The following is a 23,008-nucleotide window of genomic DNA, read 5'->3' as shown; positions in this document are numbered from 1 at the left end:
GGCAGAAGTAAGGCGTAGCGTCTGAATAAGGACATTTGAAATGCCAAACACGCTCAGCTTAACAGGAGGCAAATGTCATTTAGAAGGTCAATGTTCCATGAGTGGAAATAGGTGTTAAGGTAAACAGTTTAAGTGATGGGCTTTTAACTTTTCCTCATGGCAGTGTCTCGGAAATACCCGCCTAATGCACGAGTCTATTCATATTGAGCTGGTAATAGAACAGTATAATTTCGGTGTTTTTTCATCCTGTCTGCCTATATTGCTTATAAGCCCCCCCTCCTCCTGCATGCACTGAAAGCATAAACAATGGTTTTAATCTCTCGACTGTGCTGCTGGATCTCCTCCTCGCCGCTGCAGCTGAATGAATCGGTACAGTAGAGATGGGGTCGGATGATCATCACAGGGTGGCACTTTATTAAGCTGGATGACTGGTGCAGGATCAGCCTCACAGTGGTTTTATTGGAGAAGTTATTTCGCCACTGTAATCTATAAATACACCGCTATGGACTCATCGGTGTGTTTGAGAGCCACTTAAAGATTAATTTCTGAGCTATACAGTGGCTTGGTGGCTCGCACTGTTGCCTTGCAGTGAGGAGGTTCGTGTCCCTGCTTTCCCGGGATCTTTCTGCATGGAGTTTGCAGTGTTGCTCCTTGTGCATTAGTGGATTTTCTCCTGGTACTACAGCTTCCTCCCACAGCCCAAAAACATGTTGAGATTAATTGGTGATTCTAAATTGTCCATAGGTGGGAATGCGAGTGTGCTTCTTTGTGTCTATATGTAGCCCTGTGATAGACTGGTGGCCTGCCTTCACTCCAAGTCAGCCCCCCACGTCCTTAATGAGGACCAAGCAGTGTATAAATCATGGATGGATAGATGGGTTCTGTTCTGTGAGATATTCAGGTGTAACTGATCCGGCGAGGTGTCTTATGAGTCATGACTAGCAATTAGCCAATCAATGCAATAAGTGTAATAGGTAACAATTCACTCTGTTTTTCCAACCTACAAAGTGGGTCTGAAAATGAAAAATAAGCCCCAAATAGTTGTTCCTGTGATAATGTTGTCAAACGTAGCCTAAATTTTCAGTGTGCAAGAAAGGGTTATTTTCGGCAATTCAGTCACACATTTTTAAGGTACAATAGACACGTAAATTTGTTCTTTATTACTCTGCCAAAGAATGCGACAGAGTTACGTGACGATCGGCATATCACATGATTGCAATCCGACAACAAATAGACTGTTGCGGACTCGTACAATAACTGAACAGCCTTGGAGGACTACTGTGCTCTCTGAATACAGTCTATCCATTCATCCATTATCTCTACAGCGCTTGATCTTTATTAGGGCTGCAGAAGGGCTGGAGTCTTTCCCAGCTGACCCGGGTCGAAGGAAGAGGACACCACAGACAACTCACCTGTCCATCGTAGGGCTACATATAGAGACAAACAATCACACACATTCACACCTATAGACAATCCAGGATAATCAAATAATCTCAGCATATATTTGGACTGTGGGAGGAAGCCAAAGTACCTGGAGAAAACCCATACATGCACAGGGAGAACATGCAAACTCCATGCAGAAAGATCCCGGGTAGGCCAGGATGCCAACCAAGAGTCCTTCAGCTGCAAGGCGACAGTGCTAACCACCACCTCACTGTGCAGCCCAAAATATAGCCTAGACATTGTTAATGTGGTAAATGACTATTCTACCTGGAAATATCAGATTTTTAATGGAATATCTACATAGGGCTACAGAGGTCTATTTCCAGCAACCATCACTCCTGTGTTCTAATGCTACATTGTGTTAGCAAATGGTGTTGAAAGGCTAACTGATGCTTAGAAAACTCTTGTGGAATTAGGTTAGCACATGAAACAAAGTGTGAGCTTTCATGAAAAACATGAAATTGCCTTCATGGCACTAAATTTTTGAACGATAGTGTGTATCAGTTCTAAAAATTGGTTAGCGACTTTCCCGATCACCAATAACAATAATCGACATCGGTCCTAACAATTATCCATGTCTATCAATCCCCCACTACCCCAACACCCTCTCTTTACCCCTTTATTTATTTAGATTTTAAATCTATCAAATATCTGCACATGTGGGATATAATAGATCTTAAAACGTCTTGTCTCATATCAGAGTTTAAGATTTAATTCTTGCAAGTTCCCTTAATTGTTTCTGCATGACATCTGTGAAGATTCTCAGTCACTCATGGTTCATGAAATACTAAAACCAAAACAGTTGGACTGGTTGAATTTCTTTAAGATGTTTCATTTCTTATCTGAAAGGCTTTTTCAGAACCGAAATAGAAAGTCCAGCAAGTGCAGTTGCCTCTCTTTAAACACATAGATTCACATGGCTTGCCAATTTCTTCCACCGCATAAGTTAACCGTCTTTTTTTCTTTTCTTTTTGTCCATTTTTGTTTGTATCTGTCTACGTACTGATGGAGTGGAGGGGAGGGGGAATGCATGAACAGATGGACTTTAATCTCAAATTTCACACAGCTGAGAAACAACTTCAAAGTGGAACGGCCTGAAGGATGGAAGCAGGGAGTGGAGGGAGAGGGGTGAGGAGGAGGAGGGGGGAGCCCGAAGAATAAAGAACAGCAGCATTTACATGAGGAGAGAGATGTATCCGAGGCAAGCGGCGGAGGGGAACATACAATATTTAAAAGGTTGGAGACTGAGACAGCCTTTGCTACACAAACTTATTTGATCTGCAAGTATTATTTCAAGGGCGTATCAAGGTAAATAATATCCCTGCACTGGTGGGGATTTGACGTTAGCAAAACATGCCAACTGCCAAAACTCATCATGATCCATCCCCTGCCTCCTCCCCGCCTCTTCCCCCGAGTTATGATAAAACTATATTTAGTTCAGACCTCATTAAAGAGTGTAAGGCCTCAATAGTCGGGACAGTAGACACTGACTTGATTTGTTTCCCAACATGACACACGACTTTGAAGCAAAACAGTAAAATTCATGCTTTTTATCAACAAGAGGAGAACTTTATTACCAATGAGCATCTCTACAACCTCAACACGGACCTTGGAATGCTTTCAATGCACGACAGCACAATAAAATGATACATAATGTACAATATGCACAATTACAAGCATATATTGACTTTGCATACATTTGTATAGAATATTTCCCGTCTGTGCTTTTCCTTGCAAACACTTTCCATGTTTGGTGACAGTCTCCTTCATTGTTAATGTTTCTTTCTTTTCTTTTTTCTTCACCTTTGTCTACCTGTGATTTACTTTTAATAAGAATTTTTTCTCTCCGTTCTGATAACCTTGCTTTAATTTCCTTCGCTTGCCCCCCCCCCCACATCTTGTTCTCAGCTTTGAATAAAATGCTAATTACAAAAATGAAATTATATTTCCCACATAATGACATTTTCTTTGAGCATATTTTAGATTGAAAAGATCTCCATCCTCTCTGTCTTGGCTGTTTTTCAGCCCTGAAAGACCTGCGATGATCGATCCTTCTCAATCTGAGCATCCACTTAGCAGGCGACACACACTGACCCGTGGTCGCATTACCATTCGCTCCAAAGGAGACACAGGGACACTTCAGCATTGATCAGGGCATTTTAATCTCGCTAAGATTAAGAGCCCTCCAGTTAATTACAGAACAAACGGCAAGAGGCGGCCGCTTTAGATCCCCGACATGATTAAGAGGAATACTAGTAGAAAAGCACACTTCACAGAATCAAAAAGCCTCAGGTTTTGTTTAGTTTTTTCCTTCTTTCAGAGCTGCCAGAAGTGACCACTACATATGTAGGGCAGTAAAACTGGTTTGATCTTCCCAACAAAGTCTACTCCTGTATTTGCTTTTCAGGGAATGTAATTAAGGACTCCCATCTGTGAAAATTAAATTTATTACTCCCCCAAGGAATGCAGTGGAGTTATGTGACAATCAGTGTATGTTTGTCTGTCTGTCAGCAACATTACTCAAAAATGGACAAACGGATTTGAATGAAATTTTCGTGGAAGGTCAGAAGTTGCACAAGAACCAAGTGATTTGATTTTGGCAGTGATGCGACAGTCTGGATTCACGGATTTGTTAAAGATTTCTGTATCATTGAGATAGTGGCATGGCGTCACTAACTATGACAACAAGTGAATGCTACGTCAACTACCTGTGACAATCACATGATTGCAATTGACTGCTGCAGACTTATCAGGACTAATCCGTCAGAAATGATACAAGGAACAATTGATTAAATTGTGGGGGTGTACATATTTAGATCACATGATTCGATATCCGTATATAATGTACACATGCATAACCTGTGCTCAACGCAAGGTCATTTAGCTTGTGGATACATCTATATTAAATGGCCACATCCTATGTTTTCTGATCATCAATAACTAAGAAACAAATGCTGCATTTCTACAAAAAATGCTACATTTCAGACAATGCCATATGGGGGAATGAACAGCCTTGGTGGAGTACAGCGTTGGCTGAGTGCTTTTCTAGTTTTAGTTTGTGATCAGGTCAAGGTGATATTTTCTATCTACTCAAACAAAATTCATGAATGAAATAAGCAGTCAGTGGCATGCCTGAGTATCTACTTTGAAACAGCAGCGTACAGATGACAGCACAACATAAAAAACTGATCCTGTCTACTTGTACAAGGAGGCTTTCTGACTAATTTCAGGTTCTGGCTTGAACATGTATGGCTGAATTACTCCACGAATACAACTTGCTTAGTAGCTTTACAGTGTTTGAGTCGAATTACAGGTGAGCTGGTGTGCTTGAGATGTAACAAGTTTTGAGGTGTTCGTGGAGAATGAGGTGGGGACTTGAGGAACTTGTACATTCTAAAGGAAGCCACAACGTGGAGCTACATCTTGGTTATTTTAAGGCTGGAAGGGATTATTTAAAAAACAAAACAACCCAAAACCAAAAGCAGCAAACTTGTATGCGCACAGATATTGTTTTTTTTCGGAGTTTGATCAACAACATAGAGGAACTTTGCAACCAATATGGACAGAATTCTACAATTTGTCTATTTAGTTGTGGAGACAATGAATAAATAAGCTGGAAGCAGCACAGTTTTATCTGGTCTTTCTCATTTCCCTGCAAACAAAAACTTATTCCATTCGAGTATGCCCAAGGACGCTAGAAACACATTATAAAACACACACATAGTGGCATCTAGATTGGCGATGTTTGTTCTTATTTGTATGCATTAGACAGACAACATGAGTTGAGTTAATGAGCTTTAGAGGTGCTGGTAGGCAGATTTTATTACTGGTGAAGAGACCCTGGTTAGCTCTTTCCATTTTTACATAAAGCTAAGCTAACTTTTTGCTAGCTACATACAACTGGCTACTGTGTGGGTGTGGTTTGATCAAACAATTCTAGAAAGTCAAACAACCCTCACAAGAGGTCACATTTTCGCTCAAATGTTGCTACTCTGACGAGAAGCCACACCCACTTAAAACAAATAGACAAACACTGAATTTCCTTATTTGAAACCATCAAAAGTGTTCTAATTTTAGCAGAACATAGTGAGCTATAAAGGACTACACCACTCATAGTAAGAGGCTGGCTGAGCTACCCCTGGTTTTGCTTTAGATCTTCCATTGTTTCCGTGTCCACTGTTTGGAACCCGTAGATCTGTATTCTAGCGTCGAAATTGACTTGTCTCCCAGTGACAGATCACTACATCCTCCTTTGTATGCATTCTTAATCAAATAAGCTGCTCTTCCTTTATTAACTTGGACAAGCTTACTTCAGATAAGCCTGTCACTTTAAGCCACTTTAGAGTGGGAATCAGCCCCCGAGGTGATGAGAGTTGACTCTGGGAGCTGGAGATGTGAGCTTTAGGTCGCTGTCTTATTGTCTGAGGCTTGGCCCGGAGCTCCAGAGAGAATCACTTCCTCTAATGGAAAACTATTGTCTGCCACTGAGGACATACAACTGTGCGGAATACGGATCAGCCTATCTGGACTTATGCACAAGACAGAATGAAGCTCTCTATCCGATAGCAAGCTATTTTGGAATTGTAATATCCACTGAAGTCGATTCTGATTAAGCAATACATCTGGGCTAGACTGTACTCTTGTGTGAAGCTGGGGGGCATTTTCCAGCATCATAGTAATGGTGTGCAGGGAAAGAACATAGAAGAGGGGAAAAAAACTACCTTTCTTCGTGTACTGCCCCATATTTTAAGTCCAATAGTGGAACTAAACATCTAAAACTGTCATAACAATGCGACGATAAGGCACTTTGTGAATTATTTATTCATCGGAGCGTAGTTGATATAGGTTGATGAGCACAAAAGTATGAGAATACAGTGCCTTTGTTAGAATTATGATGCCCTTCCCTTAGCATAACACATTATTTATTTACTCATCCCTCCAAGGAGATGACAGGTAATGTCTAATGTAAGAGGTAGACACATCGCCTCCAACAGCAGTCTGAATCGAGAAAGACGCAGGTCAGCTTCACAGTCGGTATGTAAAATGTATACAGCGCTGGTGAAGCTCTGAAGGAAATGTTCTCCTACAGATCGTCCCAGAGGATGAGGAACTCCATTTACCTCGCGATTTTCCTCCCCCCTCCTCCTTTTTTTTTTCTCCAGAGAATGATAACGTGTGATACATGCATTATCTTTCACCCCCTTTTCTGCATCTCAACAGGTCACTCCACCTCAGTCCAGACTGTGGAAATTTGAAAGTCCTCTGTTTGGCCGAGGGCAGATCCTTGAAGCTGGATGGGATTTTTTCATCAGGATTTGGTTTGACATTGAGCGGGCTTGAATGTTTGGAGGGAAACTTCCGTGGGTCATCAAGTCTATTAAGGAAGGAAAGAAAAGAGAGAAGACAATATAAGGTTTAACAAAAAGGAAGAAGCAAATCAAAAGAAGGACGTTTTCATTTTTAGGACTGTCCTTTGTCACATTCTGGTATTTGCATTTCAAGTTTTCGGCTAATGCAGTCAGTCAAGCATCACATTTCTCCACTTAATACAAGCACTCGGTGTCATTTTCAAGCTGCAGCAACAGAGACCCCTTTGTGGTTCAGATGAGTGTTCTTATACACTAATTGCACAGGTATACACACACAGGCAGAGAGTCCAACGGGACTGGAATCCCCTTGAGGGGATTGTGGAAGGGTATAACTGGGAGTCCAGGGTCGAGCTTTCTGTGGGGGAGTCGAAAGGATTTCAAGAGCTCCGGAAAAATATTTCCATCGTTAAGCATCCATCAAGGGAACATGGAGTTGTCTCAAAGTCACATTAATATTTGATATGTCATGATAACGTGGTGTCCTCTGCAGAATATTTCATTTTACACTTCTTAAGGGTTTTTAAAGTGACATCCAAACAGGTTAGACCATCATTTGAGAATTTCTCAGAGTCTCAGCTTCATGTGGGAGGATTTATGCTGGTAAGACTGTAACTGTCCCAAACCTAACCCTGATAAAAGTGCTTGTAGTGCATAAATTAGATAGATTTACATCTCCTATGTTTAAATAAAAAAAAGGTTAAAATGAACTATTCATTTTGTTTCCTGAATCCAGAAGAGTGAAAATATTCACAACATTTTAGACCATAATTTTACTCCAGTTCCATTCATTATTTTGTTTATACTCTATTTAATGGTTTACACTTCAGCGTTTGTTCGATTTTCTTATGTCTTCAAACGACTAAAAGAAGACTCAATTTAAACAGCTACGAATATTTGTCTTCTTGACCTTAATTTCACCCCATCCGAGTTTCACAAACAAACATGAAATGCTGACAAAATCATTACGGGCACCAGAGACACATCACGCATTTAATAACTGAAAGAAGCGTTGAGTAATTTTCTGCACATTTCTTAGATGCTTCCCAGGAAAACCCAAGAGTCCCCAGATCCAGCCTTCGAGCATTAAATTTGTATTTTATGTATACATGCACAAAATCATCAAACATATCCTCATTTAACTGCTTAGACTGCATCATACACACTACCGTTCAAAAGTTTGGGGTCATGCAGGCTATTTCATGTTTTCATGAAAACTCACACTTATTCCTGTGCTAACATATTTGCACAAGGGTTTTCTAAACATCAATTAGCCTTTTAACATCACTACCTAACACAATGTAGCATTAGAACACAAGAGTTTTGGTTGCTGGAAACGGGCCTCTGCACCCTTATGTTTCCAGCCAGAACAGTCATTTTGCACATTAACAATATCTAGACTGTATTTCTGAATGAAAATTATTTTCTTTCAAAAAATATGGACATTTTAAAGTGGCCCCAAACTCTTGAACAGTAGTGTATGTTGCAGTGATGTTCACATAAAAATGAAATTAGAATATATTTGTGTTGTGTGTAAGATTGCTGATATATATAATGAATAGGAGTGATTCCAGGGCTGATCTCTGGGGAACACCCTTAGACTACTGTACTAAAATGTGAGTTTAACAGTATACATTGCCCTTACGTAATATGCTCCTTTTGTTTTCCATTGTGCAAAATAGACAACATTAAATTTTTTAAAAAAACATATTCATTAATTAAAATATGAAATGCCAAATTTTCTTTTGGGAATAAGGAAATTTCTGTGATCCCAAACCATTGAACAGTCATGCATAGGCACAAAATCATCAAACATGTCATTTAACTGCTTAGACTGCATCCTATAAATAAATGTACACCATTACACATGTACTGAATAAAAGCTACTGGCAATTTTCAGAATGACTTCTTCAAAAAAACTATCCAAATTCAAATTATTTGCAGTATTTTACATGGTCATTTAGCTCCATAATTCCACATATTCTCACTTACACTTTAATTTAACCGTTTAAATTAAAATATTCAGATCAGTTTAAATTAAAATAGTACATCTTTGAACGACCAGGAGAACACAATTTAAGCTACTGCCTATATTCATCTTGGAACCGTCTTGAAGGATCCAACCTTGAAGACTATTTTCAGCTCTAATTTCACCATAGTTGAGTGTCAGTATGTTAACATAGAAGAAAAAATAATCACCGACACCAGAGACATACCCTGCACCGTTTAATAATTGAAAGAACTGTTCAATTAAGTAATTTTCTGCACACGTCTTGGAAGCTTTCCAAGAATACGCAAGAGATCCAACCTTCAAGCATTTTGAATGTTAGACCCTTAAATGACCCTGTGGATCTGTATGTTAAGTATATATGCACAAGATCATCAAAGACATCTTTTTTTTCAAAACATATTATACATGCACTGAATGGAAGCTACCAGCAATATTTTCTGCAGACTTCTTGGAAGATTCTGCACAGAATACCAGATTCAACCTTGAACCTTATTTCATCCCACATGACATGAATTAAAAAAATCATCACAGATATAATGTACATCTTTCAGTAACTGTGGAATTAAAGGGGAACTTCGGTTTTTTTCAACCTGGGGTCTGTTCTCATTTCATACATGTGAGTGATGGAGAAATGAATTTTCGACATAGCTCCAGTATTTAGCCAGGCAGGCAGCTTAGCAGCTCAGCTAGCAGCTCAGCTAGCGAAAAGTATGGGGCAACTTGCCCCCCCCCCGCGTCAAAGTCCGCCCTAACGTGCGTTTTTCCCCACACTGACCGGCTTGGATAGTCTCAATGAAACACCGGATTTCAGAACGAGATTTGCTTTCTAGCATCCTGAGATTTGGATACAGACCACAACAAAGAGCGATCGCCAAGTAATGTGGAGGTTTTCGTTCACTTCTCATCTCTAGTATGTTGTGGGACAGTCATTGAGACTATCTGAGCCGGTCAGTGTGGGGCAAAAAGCATGTTAGGGTGGACTTTGACGCGGGGCGTGGGGGGTGGGGCGCGGGGGGTGGGGTGGGTTGGTGGGGGGCAAGTTGCCCCATACTTTTCGCTAGCTGAGCTGCTAGCTGAGCTGCTAAGCTGCCTGCCTGGCTAAATACTGGAGCCATGTCGAAAATTCATTTCTCCATCACTCACATGTATGAAATTACATATGGAAACAGACCCCGGGTTGAAAAAAAACGAAGTTCCCCTTTAAAGCTCTACATCTACTACAGCTTTTCAACACTCTCTCATATGTGCCAAGATTGTTGGCCCTCATTTGATCCTAGAATTTGATGCAAAATCATCATGAAACAGCATCATAAACACCTGAAACATAATGCAGAAAACAACATACCTTTAGCAGAAGTGAGATGATTGGATGGACGGAGCTGTGTAGCCAGGACTTCGACCTAAAGAGGAATATAAACAACAACGTGACCACGCAAGTTCACATCATATTTTACAGCTAATAATATAAAAACAAATGCCAAGACACAACATTTTATGGTTCAATTATTGTAACAGAGGATATATTTTTATCAAAGTCTTAGGATAAAGTTATTTCACTACACAGTTCGTTGAAATATGTTTAAATATTTAAACTTTTTTTTTTTTACAGTTTTTTTTGTTACAGATGTCTAATTATTCCCAGCTTTGTGGCTAGATTAACAGAGACAGGAAAACATATTACATTGAAGTTTAGAGAGGGTTTATGAGCAACTACGTTAGGGGAGAGGTTAAACTGGGTCGGTGTTGTTTACCTTGTGGGACGGAGGTCTTTTTAAACAGCTACTGCCATCCTCTCTCTGCGGAGGTCAGCTGGGGGTCATTTAGAGTCTCTTTAATGGACGGGGCAAAGGCAGGCTCTTTAAAAACGACTGGGAGAGGGTCACATGACCGGAGGAGAACAGAAAGAGCAAAACAAGAAGAAGAAGAAGAAGAGAGAGAGAGGACCCCCCTTTTACCCACCCCTCATCTCACACCTCCCACTTGACTCCCGCCACTGAACTGAACGTGGCCCCCAGAGGAAGGAGGTCAAGGAGGCTTTGGATGCGGTGCGCCGTTTCTGTCGGGGTAAACACTCCGAAAGTTAATGCGTGTTTACTGATGATGCTTGACGTGATCGGCGTTCGATTTGCAGCGAATTATACGAGCAAACAGAGCGGGTAGAGTTTCAAGAGTGGCGACGTGGTTATCGCTAAATCCTCTAAATCTCAGGCGGAGAGATTTCCAACAAAATGCATCACACGGAGTTCAAATACAAATAGGAGCCCATTCTTATCAGACTACCAAGGTCGGCCACAAGGTCACAAACAGCCATTTGCTGTTTGGACTATTTTTTTCCCATAATGCCATCTTTCTACCCACTTTGGATTTCACGCCGTAACATACGTTTTATTTTGTTTCGTTAAGATGATAATCATGGCGGTTTAATTCATGACAGGCCTCTATGTGGTCGCTAAATATTCCAGCATTTGGGTTTGTTAGTTTAAATTATGAGGCTTTTTTATGAGTCCATAATTATTCTCTTCAACACAAGTGTTTTCTTTCAAAATGTTTATTCAGCATCAACAAAGAAGAAAATATTAAAGGGCTTACATAAGCTCAAAATCAATATTGTTGAACAAATCTCTAGATGGAAATGATCGCCAATTCACCAGCATGTGATTTAGTATCTTAAAACTCATGGTTAGGCCTACAAAGTGAGAAAAAGTATCTTGTTTAAAATCAAAAAATGACATCAATATTATTTATCTAAAAAAATCCAAATAAAACAAAAAAAAACGTCACAAACATTAAAAGGCTCCCAGACTGGTTTGCAGCTCTAGCTGATCAGTGTACATAAAGTATGCACAGCTATTTATATGTGTATTTAGGGGGATGTTTGGGGGCATAATCAAACACAACTACACAGGTTTCTCAGAATAAAACAGCTGACAATATCCACAGTTGCACACCATGCTTTTATAAGCCCTTTAACACTAAAGAACTATTATTTTACAAAAAGGAGGAAACAGCAATACAATATGTATACAGTATGACTTTCTCTTTTTCAGTTTTGTAAATGCTTCATTTACAAGGGACACAATTTCACCAGATACCCCTCAGAAAAAGTATCTACAGTACTGCACTTTCCTAGAACTAAGCTACTACATTTTAAAGTGATCAACCACGCAGTTCAAGGTTTAAAGAATAGAGGGTGATAAATTAAGTTGCACTGGCAGCTGTGTGGAAAGATTGTATCGAACAGCTTCTAGTGGTTCACTAATCATTACCAAGTAAAATAGCTTGATACAATGTCAGTCCTCACAATCACATAGCTGAGAGAGAAACTTAATGTACTATGGAGTCTTTCTTAATCTCAACGTCCAGTCGATTTCTTCTAGAGGTAAGGATAGATTACCTAAATTGCTTTACACATTTTACCCAGTGGGAGTATGTTTTTATAATCAGGGGGATTCCATTTGAAAGCCAGTTTTGTTCTGTCAATATCTCACTATCACCGTTTCCCTGGAATTATTTTGTGGTTTAGTTTTCAATTCTAAAAAGGTGGGAGCGTCCATAAAAAATCCATTACTTGGGTTGAAACAGCCATGAGGACTCAGGTGCAGGTTGTATAAACAGTTCAATATCTGGAGTATGGCTGATCTCTGTACACTCCCTTGGCTGTTCGTGCTGACGGAGCCTTGCCGCGATTGTTTGCCCACTCTTCCTGACCTGATTAGGAAGAAAAGAAAAGAAACAGATGGGGAATGATCACAGAGGTGTTGCACTTAAATCATGCACTCATAACAGTCTGTGCAAGTCTTGCAGGTTGGATGCAAATATTATAAATATGCTCCCTTCGGTGGAAATGATGCAGCAGAAAGTTTGGAGCACTCTGAGTGTCTGGTATCGACGGCGCTCATAAAAACAAAAGCGGCGTTTCAAGCTGAGAATACAAACGGCGACTCGCACCAAGAAGCTTGACTTTCACCTGGAAGGATTCATCTCGGATAATTGAATGAGAGGATCAAATAGCTACTTGAAAAGGACCCGTTTAGTGGCTCCCGGCAAAAAAGGTCACAATTACCATTAGCCCAAATCAGCCCTGTTCACCCCCTGGTACTGTCAATGTGAAAGTGCTGGTATCGATGGCACCCTTTGTCTGATCTTCAGCCAGCGCTGAGACTTCCCTAGAGCTGAGGCTCACAAAGGGTTGTGTTTTTTCCTGAGTACAGGCTCTCTGTTGGCAGCACATAGCCAATACCCCTTAATTAAACCTGTCACCCTTCCACTGACAGTCACTTTGAAGAAACACACCAAGGTAACCTTGTGTTTTGAGAACAAGGATGCACATCAATGTTGTTTATCTGTTTCCTTTGAACTGTCGCCCTCTTTTCTGTGTGACCCATGTGGCAGCATTTTTATTTTATTTTTTTATGTGCAAGTAGGCAACACTCTAATGAGCCGGAGGTGCTTAGTTCTTCCACTTGTGTGGTCAGAGAAGTTGGGAAAGTTTTTAATGGCTTTGACTTACTTCCAAAAACACATTCAAACCTCTAAAGCATGAAAAGAAAGGATATAGGTCGTCGATCAGGTTTATGATGCAAAAGCCATAATCTCCATTTTTACAGTGGTTTTGCCCACTATGTACTCATATGTATTATAAAAGGGAAAAAATGTCACAGAGGAAAATCCCAGCAGTCATTTCTGTCGTTTATGCTTCAAAACATGAACAAATATGCAACAAATCTGCATAACAATACAAAATGATGCTTAACAGTAATTAAAAAAGACCTAATGATGGCAAATTTGACTAAAGGTTTTATATGCTGCATAATGAATTTTTTAAAGGTATTTTTTGCCTTTATATAGGACAGTGGAGAGCAAGAGACAGAAAAGATGGGGAGAAGAGTGGGGGAAGGACCTGCAGCAAAGGGCCATGGCTGCATTCAAACCCATAACCGCTGTGTTAGGCTGTCTATGGGTCGCCTGCTCAACCAGTTGAGTTACCAGGAAGCCAATTATGAATATTTTTATTTTCAAGCTTAAGTAGTTTAGTTTGAGAGCTGAATTAAAACAGTCACAAATGTGCAAACCAATCCATGAGCGTTAACACATTATTCTCAACTTTGCACCTACATCGAGAGACTTTTACAGAATTAAACTGTACTCACAACAGCCAGACTGAATAATGTGCATCATGTGCTGATGGAGTTTGCAGTTCACACAAAGGCCACACATTCATTATAAAAGATGGATCAACCTTTAAGCTGTACATCAGCACGGTCAGCTGCACAACTGTACACGACTGTGTGTTCGTTCTACTATCATTCCAATGCACTCTGCAGCGGATATGACCTTGGCCCACTTCTCACTGTATCTTGTCACGAGCTGACACAGGATTGTTGAACATTATCTCAGTGGTGTTAGTTCTGTCTGAACTTTGCAGCAACTCAAGCTATTTGTGGCTCTTTGCAGACAGGCTAAACATCAGGCCGTTCTGCTTAGATGATTGCAGGAGGAAGTGCAGGGATCAAACTAAATCTGATTGACTGCCAGGCAAACTTTGGCAACCATGGAGAACATGATGATGTCCACAGTAAGAACACACAGAGGTTAAATTGGGATTTGTGAGAAGAGGCTCACAGATGATGCAGCAGACAGTAGGCACAGGGACTGTTTCCTCAGTAGAAAGCAGTTCCCATTGTGTTCTGTGGAAGTGGACCGTCAAGATTAATAAAGACTGTTTCTGGAAATACGTGTTGCAGCTGAAATTTTTTCGTGTTAGTTTTTAAAGTTCTATCACGAACTAAATTCCATCTACCTCCTTGCAATGATGGCAGATTCAGATGTCTCAAATTAACTCTATCTAAATAGCCAGACTCCACTTGGGAGAAACTAAGTCATTCTTATCAACATTTTTTTCTTTCTGAATCTTTTAGTAATTTAAATGAAATGAAGTGCCAAAGAACAATAATACAGGCCAACGCTCAAATATACTATTGTGGCCGTTTAATATTATCACCAGCATTTAACTGATGATTCAGTAACCAATGACACTTCTGCTCTTAATGGAAACAAACACACTTTTCTATTGAGCCAACTAAACTATCTATAGTAACTTATCGAGTATTATAAATTGTGCTACCGTCTGTTGCTTTATTACTCCACCAAGGAATGCTGTGGAGTTATGTGACAATCAGAATATGTCTGTCTGTCTGTCTGCAACATCACTCAAAAACAGACTAACGGATTTGGATGAAATTTTCAGAAAAGGTCAGAAATGACACAAAGACCAACTGATTATATTTTGGCAGCGATTCGGTTTATAGTCTGGATCCATGGACTTGTTAAACGATACAAGGAACAATTGATTAAATTATTGGGGTGCTTCCAGTCCCATCAATTCCCACCGCATATTTAGGTCATGCGATTCGGTTTCCGTACATAACGTACTCATGCATAACACACACCTATGCTTTTGTAGGGTTTTATTTACTTCAGCTCTTCCTGCAGTAAATTGCACGACTGCAAAGTTCAGTCAGCAGACTTTGCACAGCTCCACTCTCTATTTAAAAACAGTATAGATCATGCTGCTGATTGATACCGCAACTGTTTAACAAAGTTAAAGAAAAGAAAGTGACATTCTATAGTTGCTTTTTTCACCACAAAATCTAAGAGGGAATTTCAAGAGTTGTAAAGTAACTGATGATGCTTTGATACTGAAGGAGACAGAGTGAAGCGTTGGAAGAACTTGATTTCAATATCAGGCTCTGACCCAATTCAACCCATGACAACATATTAAATGAATAAAAGGAATCTTTACTAAATTTTAGTTTCTTCTGAAGCTGCGAGATCTTTTCACAGCAAATCTCATTGTTTTTTTTTGTCTGAAAATGTAAGAAATCACATTTAAACTCACATTTAATCAGTGTGTTTATGCTTTAACTCTGAAACTAGGAGTGCTCTTGATTTTTCCGCATCCATTATGACTGATAATAAACTAATAAGCTGTGTCTACACAGCATGCGTGGCGCGGCAGCACATTGGCAAAACAGCAGCAGCAGCTCTGGTGCTCCGCCTGTGAATACACAGGAGGTACTCAGGCACAGGATTAAGCTGTAGGTCACCTGAATTTTAGAATCGCTTGGAGCACAATACCCAATCATGGCAAACATGCGCATAAAATGCAGGAAAATAGACTTGAAACACGGAAAATGGCAAGTCATAAGAGGGTACTGGTTGGAATAAATTGCAATGTGGTTAAATTTTTCACATTTTTATGCACACTTCTAGCAGAAGCACATCTGCAGCTGCTACCATTTCTGCTTGTGACATGTTTTCAGATTTTAGAAAAATGGTGTAAAATGATCGACTAAAAATCTGATTTGACGCGCAAACATGAACAATCTTTTTGTTTTGGGTGGATAATTTGTTTTAGTTAACATGAAAACTGCAGTTTTGGTAATCATTCTTGATTCTGAGTGGCTTTGTTCCTCCCTAATTATCCAAACGAACTGAGGAAGCTCTGATTTGTGATAAATCACTTTAAACAGGCCTACTTTGAATGTGTCTAAGACGGCACACAATTAGTCAGGTGCTGTGACAAGTGAGATGAATCCAGCAGAGCAGAGTCAGGAAATGGAAATGGATATTGTTCAGAGAATTGACACAAGTGCTGGAGGAAGAGAGGTCTGCAACTCACCGTACGAATCGTATGATTCCCCACTGTGTCCGTATTCATAGTAGTCATCTGAGCTGTGGACAGATAGAACAGAAAGATGAATGTTGGAATCTATAAATAAAGAAACAAACAAGAACAATAACACATCTTGCATCAAACAAATTGCAATTATGGGCAAACAGATTGGGTGAAACTTATTTTTACTTTATTGTGGGGCATCAAAGTCTTATCGCACTGCAATCACATCTAATTCATGCAGTGACAATAAAGGAAGTGCTTTTTCAGATATGTATATTTTGCTGGAAATAAAAGTAAGAAACAAGAGGACGCTTTCAATCACTCAAAAGTTTGGCTACATTTGTGGTTCTACAAGGCAATTTTCTCCACCGCATATCTGCACAAACTTCCAGTTCCATATCGCTGCGTATGGAGATCTATGAGAGGTGGCAACTTTAATGAAAAATAAAAAGATGGGGAGGCAGGTTGCATAGCGCTTCATTTCTCGCTTATTTATTTATTTCTTTATTTGTGGTCGCCGGCGAGATGCTGACAGAACAATCCTGCGTCAGTATCATTCAGTAACAGCGCTATCACTCAAGAGAGGCAATTCATCATAAGGCTGCCACTGAGCCGACACCAGCCATCACAGCTGGGTCCTCTCCGCCTGCCTGTCAGTCAGTCTGGCAGCGACAGCAGCACCTCTCTGCTCTCCAGATTAGAGAGCTGAAAGCACCAACCAAAACCCCAACACGGCACATCAGCACCGCCTGACTGCTGAGGGCAAAGAGGTGACAGTAATGACACACCAGAGTGGAAGTAACGAATTATATTTTACTCTTGTTACTGTAATGGAGTAGCTTTCTGCGGCCTGATCTCAAAAGGCCAAACTGAAGTCCAGGAGCCTGAGACAGTCCGCTCCTTCATCAAATTACACCACAGTTTGCAGCACTCCAAGAAATCAATTTCAACAAATTCAGCCTGCTATTAAGTCTGCCATCGCTGAACAGGATGTGCTTCACTGAAAGACACTGGACTACAATGAAAATTAAGTAATTAATTTGCCTTATTAATTCCCTATTTGCATATTGCAATGAATTCACTGACAAACTGACAAAATTCTAATACATAAGCTTGTAGGACAATATACTGTATAACAAACCCTGCAAAAACATTTTGCATGTGTTTGTCAAAAGATCATATTTAATCCTTCTAAAGTGCAAATAAAAAATGTTAATATGCTGAAAATTGTGCAGCTGAAGTGATCTGCTGGTTTCTGTTAGCTAAACAGTTTCCAGACATCTCTGGGGCTCCAGACGAGCTGCTAACACACTGGATCACTTGTGTAAAACTGTGGAATCTAGAACAGTTTATTGAACCATTGCTATACAAGGACCATCACTTTCTATGAGAAAAAAACTGTTACACACATTTTAATTATCCAAGTTTTCATTTTGCTAACGAAACTCAGATTGGTAGTCATTCCTGAAATGGTCAATTTAACTAAATTACAGAAATAAAACATGGTTACTATTTATTTTTGTCTTGTATATAAGATGATTTGGATTTTATTTTCAGTGCAGCTCAAACCATTGGGAGAAAAAAAAAACACATTTCAAGAATTTGAACAATCCACAGAACCCAGTTACTGTATCTATTTTGTGCTTTGAGTGCCACAAACAAGATATGTTTGCTGCTGGACAAAGCAATTGACTGAAATATTTCAAAAAAAATATATATTTATATATAGCATGGTTAAGTGCAACATTCAAATCTCAGAATTTTTTTTTTACTCTAGATAAAATCTGCCACAACATACCATCAGATACCTACAAACTATGTTCTACAGATGTAAGAGATAAGAGAACATGCTTGTTTGGTTGACAGACCTCAGCAAAAATATACACTACCGTTCAAAAGTTTGGGGTCACCCAGACAATTTCCACGAAAACTCACTTTTATCCATGTGCTAACATAATTGCATAAGGGTTTTCTAATCATCAATTAGTCTTTCAACACCATTAGCTAACACAATGTAGCATTAGAACACAGGAGTGATGGTTGCTGGAAATGTTCCTCTGTACCCCTATGGAGATATTCTATTAATAATCAGCCATTTTCTGCTAGAATAGTAATTTACCACATTGACAATGTCTAGACTGTATTTCTGATTAATTAATGTTACCTTCATTGAGAAAAAAATGCTTTTCTTTCAAAAGTAACAACTTTTCTAATGACCACATGCTTTTGAACATTATACCAGCAATTGCAATATATTTTATTTTGCCTATTATTTAGCCCAATTTAGTGAGAGATGTCATAACAGATCCTGGGAAGTATAAATGTAAAATTTCTTAAACATCAGCATGACTGTACATCACTAATGGTGTGTGAAAAATCATTGGCAGCTTCTCCAACACTGACAACACTTCTCAACATGACAATCTGCATTGTCTTGTGAAACATTTTTTTTCAAGAAGGATGAACAACGTGGCCAACTGAGGACAGAGACAGGAATCATTTTAAGACCACTGTAGGTGCTCAATGAGACATGAGACAGCTCCCTAAAGAGGCTTTGCGCCTTAAGTCAGGCTTAGCATAAATTTTACACAGTTCATAATTCAACTCCAAACAATGCCAAGCCACCAGAAGCAAACAAAGCTGTTCCTCTGTGCTAATGTAGTCTCCCTTGGAGAAAAGAGGGCCAGCTGCTGAGGTTTCCAGTGAGCCCTTGCGGCTGAGGTGCCACCATGCATCTGCCATGGATGTCAAGTCTCTGGAGTATCCCTGACACCACTGAGAAGGAGTGGAGGGGGAGACAGAGAGACACGTGACAACTGAATGCATGTTTTGACTCGTCCTATTGTGTACCCCGAGACAAGACCTGACAGGATACTAAATAATTAGATTTCACACTATGCTAAAATGCGGTGTAATCCAGAGAGGTCGCCTTCAAAATAAACATCAGTCAAATCCATTTGCCACAATTCACAGGTGCCTGCAGACATACTGTGAAGTATGTGAAATAGGGGGGTAATTTTGGGGCTTTCCTGTAGCTCTGTCAGATTCAGCAATAGAAAAAAAAAAAAACATTCAGGACACTACACAGCATGAAACCATTTTTAAGGCTTGCATTTTTAGTACAGACTGTATTTTTCTCCTGAATTCATTTTCATGATGTACAGTACAACCTAAGAGCTGGGGTTTCCTGTAAAATACACCCTCATTCCACTTAACTCTTTACGTTTCTCTTAATGGTGGAGAGGACCAATAATAGCAGTCTACTGTGCTGAAAGCTGCCAGTGCAGACCTGCTCTTTGCACAAAGGAGAAGAGTGCAATAGAAGCTGTTAGGCGCCTCTAATTTCTGAGGTGACATTTTGTCAATATTGCTACACAACTTCTCTCCGTAGTTACTTTCTCCTCTCAATTACAGAGACCGGAGTCTTGAGACGCATCCTGAAGGTCACAGATTCTGGTAAATTTCTGCTTTGTGTAGCCAAAAGTTCGACAGCGTCGGATGCTCTACTGCGCAATTAGCATAATTTAATTTAAGTGTTTTAACCTTTCCTTTTTATTAATGACAGGCTTTATGCTACAGTACTGCTTACAATGGGCACTTGACACCTGAGAAAATGTGGTTTTTATTTGGCCATGTAAACAAAAGAGCAGATGCTTAGCTCATATTTTTCAAAAGAAATTGCATACTGTGCTACCGTAAAAATGAGTGCATCCAGTAGAATAGAACAGAACAGAACAGCTTTATTGTCATCATACCCTGGGTATGGAAAGTATTCAGATCCCTTGAAATTTTTCACTCTCTGTGACCCCAAACCTTTGAACTGTTGCGTAAAAACTTGTTGCGTCATTCCCAAGAAGACTCATGGCTGTACGAGCTGAAAAGGGTGCTTCTACTCAATACTGAGCACAGGGTCTGAATACTTATGACCATGTGATATTTCAGTTTTTCTTTTTAAATAAATTTGCAAAAATTTCTACATCTCTGTTTTTTTCTGTCAAGATGGGGTGCTGAGTGTACATTAATGAGAAATAAAATGAACTTTTTTGATTTTGGCAAATGGCTGCAATGACAGAGTGAAAAATTTCAAGGGGTCTGAATACTTTCCGTACCCACTGTACATTAGGGCATGACGAAAATATAAATAGCTGTCACTGGACGGTGCACTGCCAACAAACTAAATTAAATAATAAATAATCAAATCAAATGTACATATATAACAGTGGCCACCAGTGACTACTGTTCTACGCTGTCAAATTTGATAAATATAAGAACAACATCTTCAATGGAAAATGTGTTATAAGAAGTCAGATTAGACAGACAGACACTACAGTTCAAAGGTTTGGGGTCAACCAGACAATTTCATGTTTTCCATGAAAACACACTTTTATTCATATGCAAAAATAATTGCACAATGGTTTTCTAATCATCAATTAGCCTTTCAAAAATAGGGACATTTCTTAGTGACCCCAAACTTTTGAACAGTTGTATGCATGTATGTGTATATATATATATATATATATATATATATATATACTCTCCATGATAAAACTACTGTACCAATTTGATGACAAGTTGTAATCTGGAAGTAATTTAGAGAAATCTGAATCTGTGTCATCAAGACTGTCATTGGTACACTGTCATTTTAGGGTGGAAATGCTCAGCCATGATAACTGTTTAATTTGCTCATCGGCATATAACAAAAATAACCCATGGACATGGTAACAAGGTTAAAAACAAACAAAAAAACTTCATTTGTCTATAAGCGTACTTCTGCAGTATAATATAAAAAGAAGTTATTAAAACATTCAACCTGAAGACCTTCAACTACCTCTGTGTCACATCCTCCTACAATCTAAAATTCATCATCATCATCGATAAAAGTCAGAAATACACAGCAGGCAATGAGAATACAAGCATGAGATGGGATGCCTGAGGTTGATCTCACTCGAGATATCACCCTGTCATAGGTGTGAAAGTGCTTTGACTTTCTAAATAGGTCAGCTTTTGATTTGACATTCATTAGCAGAAGGCGTCCGCTGCTTTGTGTCTCCCCTAACTTCACTGGCCAAGAAAAGAGGGAAAAAAAAGGACAACAAACATACTGGTGTAAAGCAGCAGCATGGAGCATAAGAGGAAACACGACACCCATTAGATTAGTGTGTCTCTTTTATCAGGCATCTGATTCTAGGTCTGGGTAAAGACCCTGTCTCTCTAACGCATCTGTCATCTCCGTAAATGCTTCATCTTAAGCACTGATGTTGCCGTTCCTGGGCACCGTGAAACAGATGGCGGTGTTAAATCTGAATGATGTAGTACACGTCCCTAGTGGACTTTGTTTTCTTACATCACCATTACTCTTCCAGTCCTCTGTGATAAATTTGAAGAAATCTAGTAGGACATTACAAGGGGCTGTAGTGATAATACGGCAGCGGCCTGATGCGGAGGGAGTCTGCTTCTCTTCCGTTAGCCTATTTCCTGCATATAGCACACTTAAACTGATCATGACTGTGAATCCTTAAGCAAAAAGAAATACTTCCTTGATGCTTCTAATGTAATCATGTTTTTCATTCATTTTTGGCACAAGGTTGAAAAGTAAACTGCGGATGAAAAATGCCCCACACTGAATGTTCTGATTATACCGGCTCAGTGATTCGCATAGACAACATTACAATGCAAATAGCTGGAAGGAAAAAAGGCAGTCGTACCTCTTTTTTTTCTCCATCATTCTGTCTGAAATGAAGCTCACATCATTTCAAATGGAAACCTTCGTGATGGATACACTGGTGATTGCTCAGTGTGGTGGCTGATTGCAAAGCTATCTCCACTGCTGACCCCCCACCGACGAGTCACAAAGAGGGACAAAATGGCCTACAGCAAAGATTTGACTTTCTAAATAAGTCTTCTTTCTAGTTTGGAGCAGACCGTTTATTTTCCTTTACCTACTGCGTGAAATTCTCCCTTTCAACACTGTCTCTTTGAGTGAAGACCAGCTACAGAGTTCTTTCAAATCCATCCGACTATCTGGCATCTGTGAAAGACTTCATGTCATTAAATTTACAATATGTGGCTTTTTGTCTTGAAGTACAGAGAGTGGTGTAAATCCCGCCTCCTTCCACCTTAGATGGTCTAATTCCCCCACAGCTTCTGTCACTCATCTTGAGAAGCTGTCTACCTTGAAAACAGCAGTTAGGTAGCTGGCATCTGTGAAGCCGACGCAGGCGTCTCAGAAGCAGACAGCAACACAGCTGATCTGTTCTAAGAATAAAATTCTTGTTTTAATAGCTGTCTGCCTTCGGGCACTGACAACAAGCAGACCTTAAAGTAGCAGCAATCACAAATGCAGAATGTACAAACACTGTGCATCACCTAATGTAGGTGTAAACACTGTAAAGACCATAGTCGAGACCAAATGACAGCTAGCTATCTAATGTAACTGGAAAAAACTCACGTTAAAAGGGAGTTTTTTCTTGCCACTATCGCCTTAGTGCTTGTTCTGGGTGTTCAGGCATA

At 39.7% G+C, this 23,008-nt stretch overlaps 1 protein-coding gene across 2 annotated transcripts in view; it reads right to left on the bottom strand.

The window, feature by feature from the left end:
• Positions 1–2,987: 2,987 nt before the first annotated feature.
• The window catches only part of khdrbs3 (KH domain containing, RNA binding, signal transduction associated 3), a 130,625-nt gene continuing 110,604 nt past the window's right edge, over positions 2,988–23,008 (bottom strand). The window contains exons 8-11 of one of the 2 annotated variants that reach the window (XR_007945016.1): positions 16,502–16,554; positions 12,389–12,528; positions 10,166–10,220; positions 2,988–6,817 (exon numbers count right to left, since the gene is read on the bottom strand). Coding sequence is in view for 1 of the 2 variants with exons in the window: in XM_051955223.1 (XP_051811183.1) it covers positions 12,437–12,528; positions 16,502–16,554 (145 nt within the window). In the remaining variant the exon portion in view is untranslated. Of the gene's footprint in view, positions 6,818–10,165; positions 10,221–11,352; positions 12,529–16,501; positions 16,555–23,008 lie in introns of those variants that run through there. The other variant, XM_051955223.1, reaches the window with a different exon arrangement.

The sequence above is a fragment of the Acanthochromis polyacanthus genome, chromosome 11 (assembly GCF_021347895.1).
Source record: "Acanthochromis polyacanthus isolate Apoly-LR-REF ecotype Palm Island chromosome 11, KAUST_Apoly_ChrSc, whole genome shotgun sequence".
NCBI classification, from domain to species: domain Eukaryota; kingdom Metazoa; phylum Chordata; class Actinopteri; family Pomacentridae; genus Acanthochromis; species Acanthochromis polyacanthus.
The sequence above is the reverse complement of the archived record's forward strand: the minus strand, read 5'-3'. Positions and strand labels throughout refer to the sequence as shown.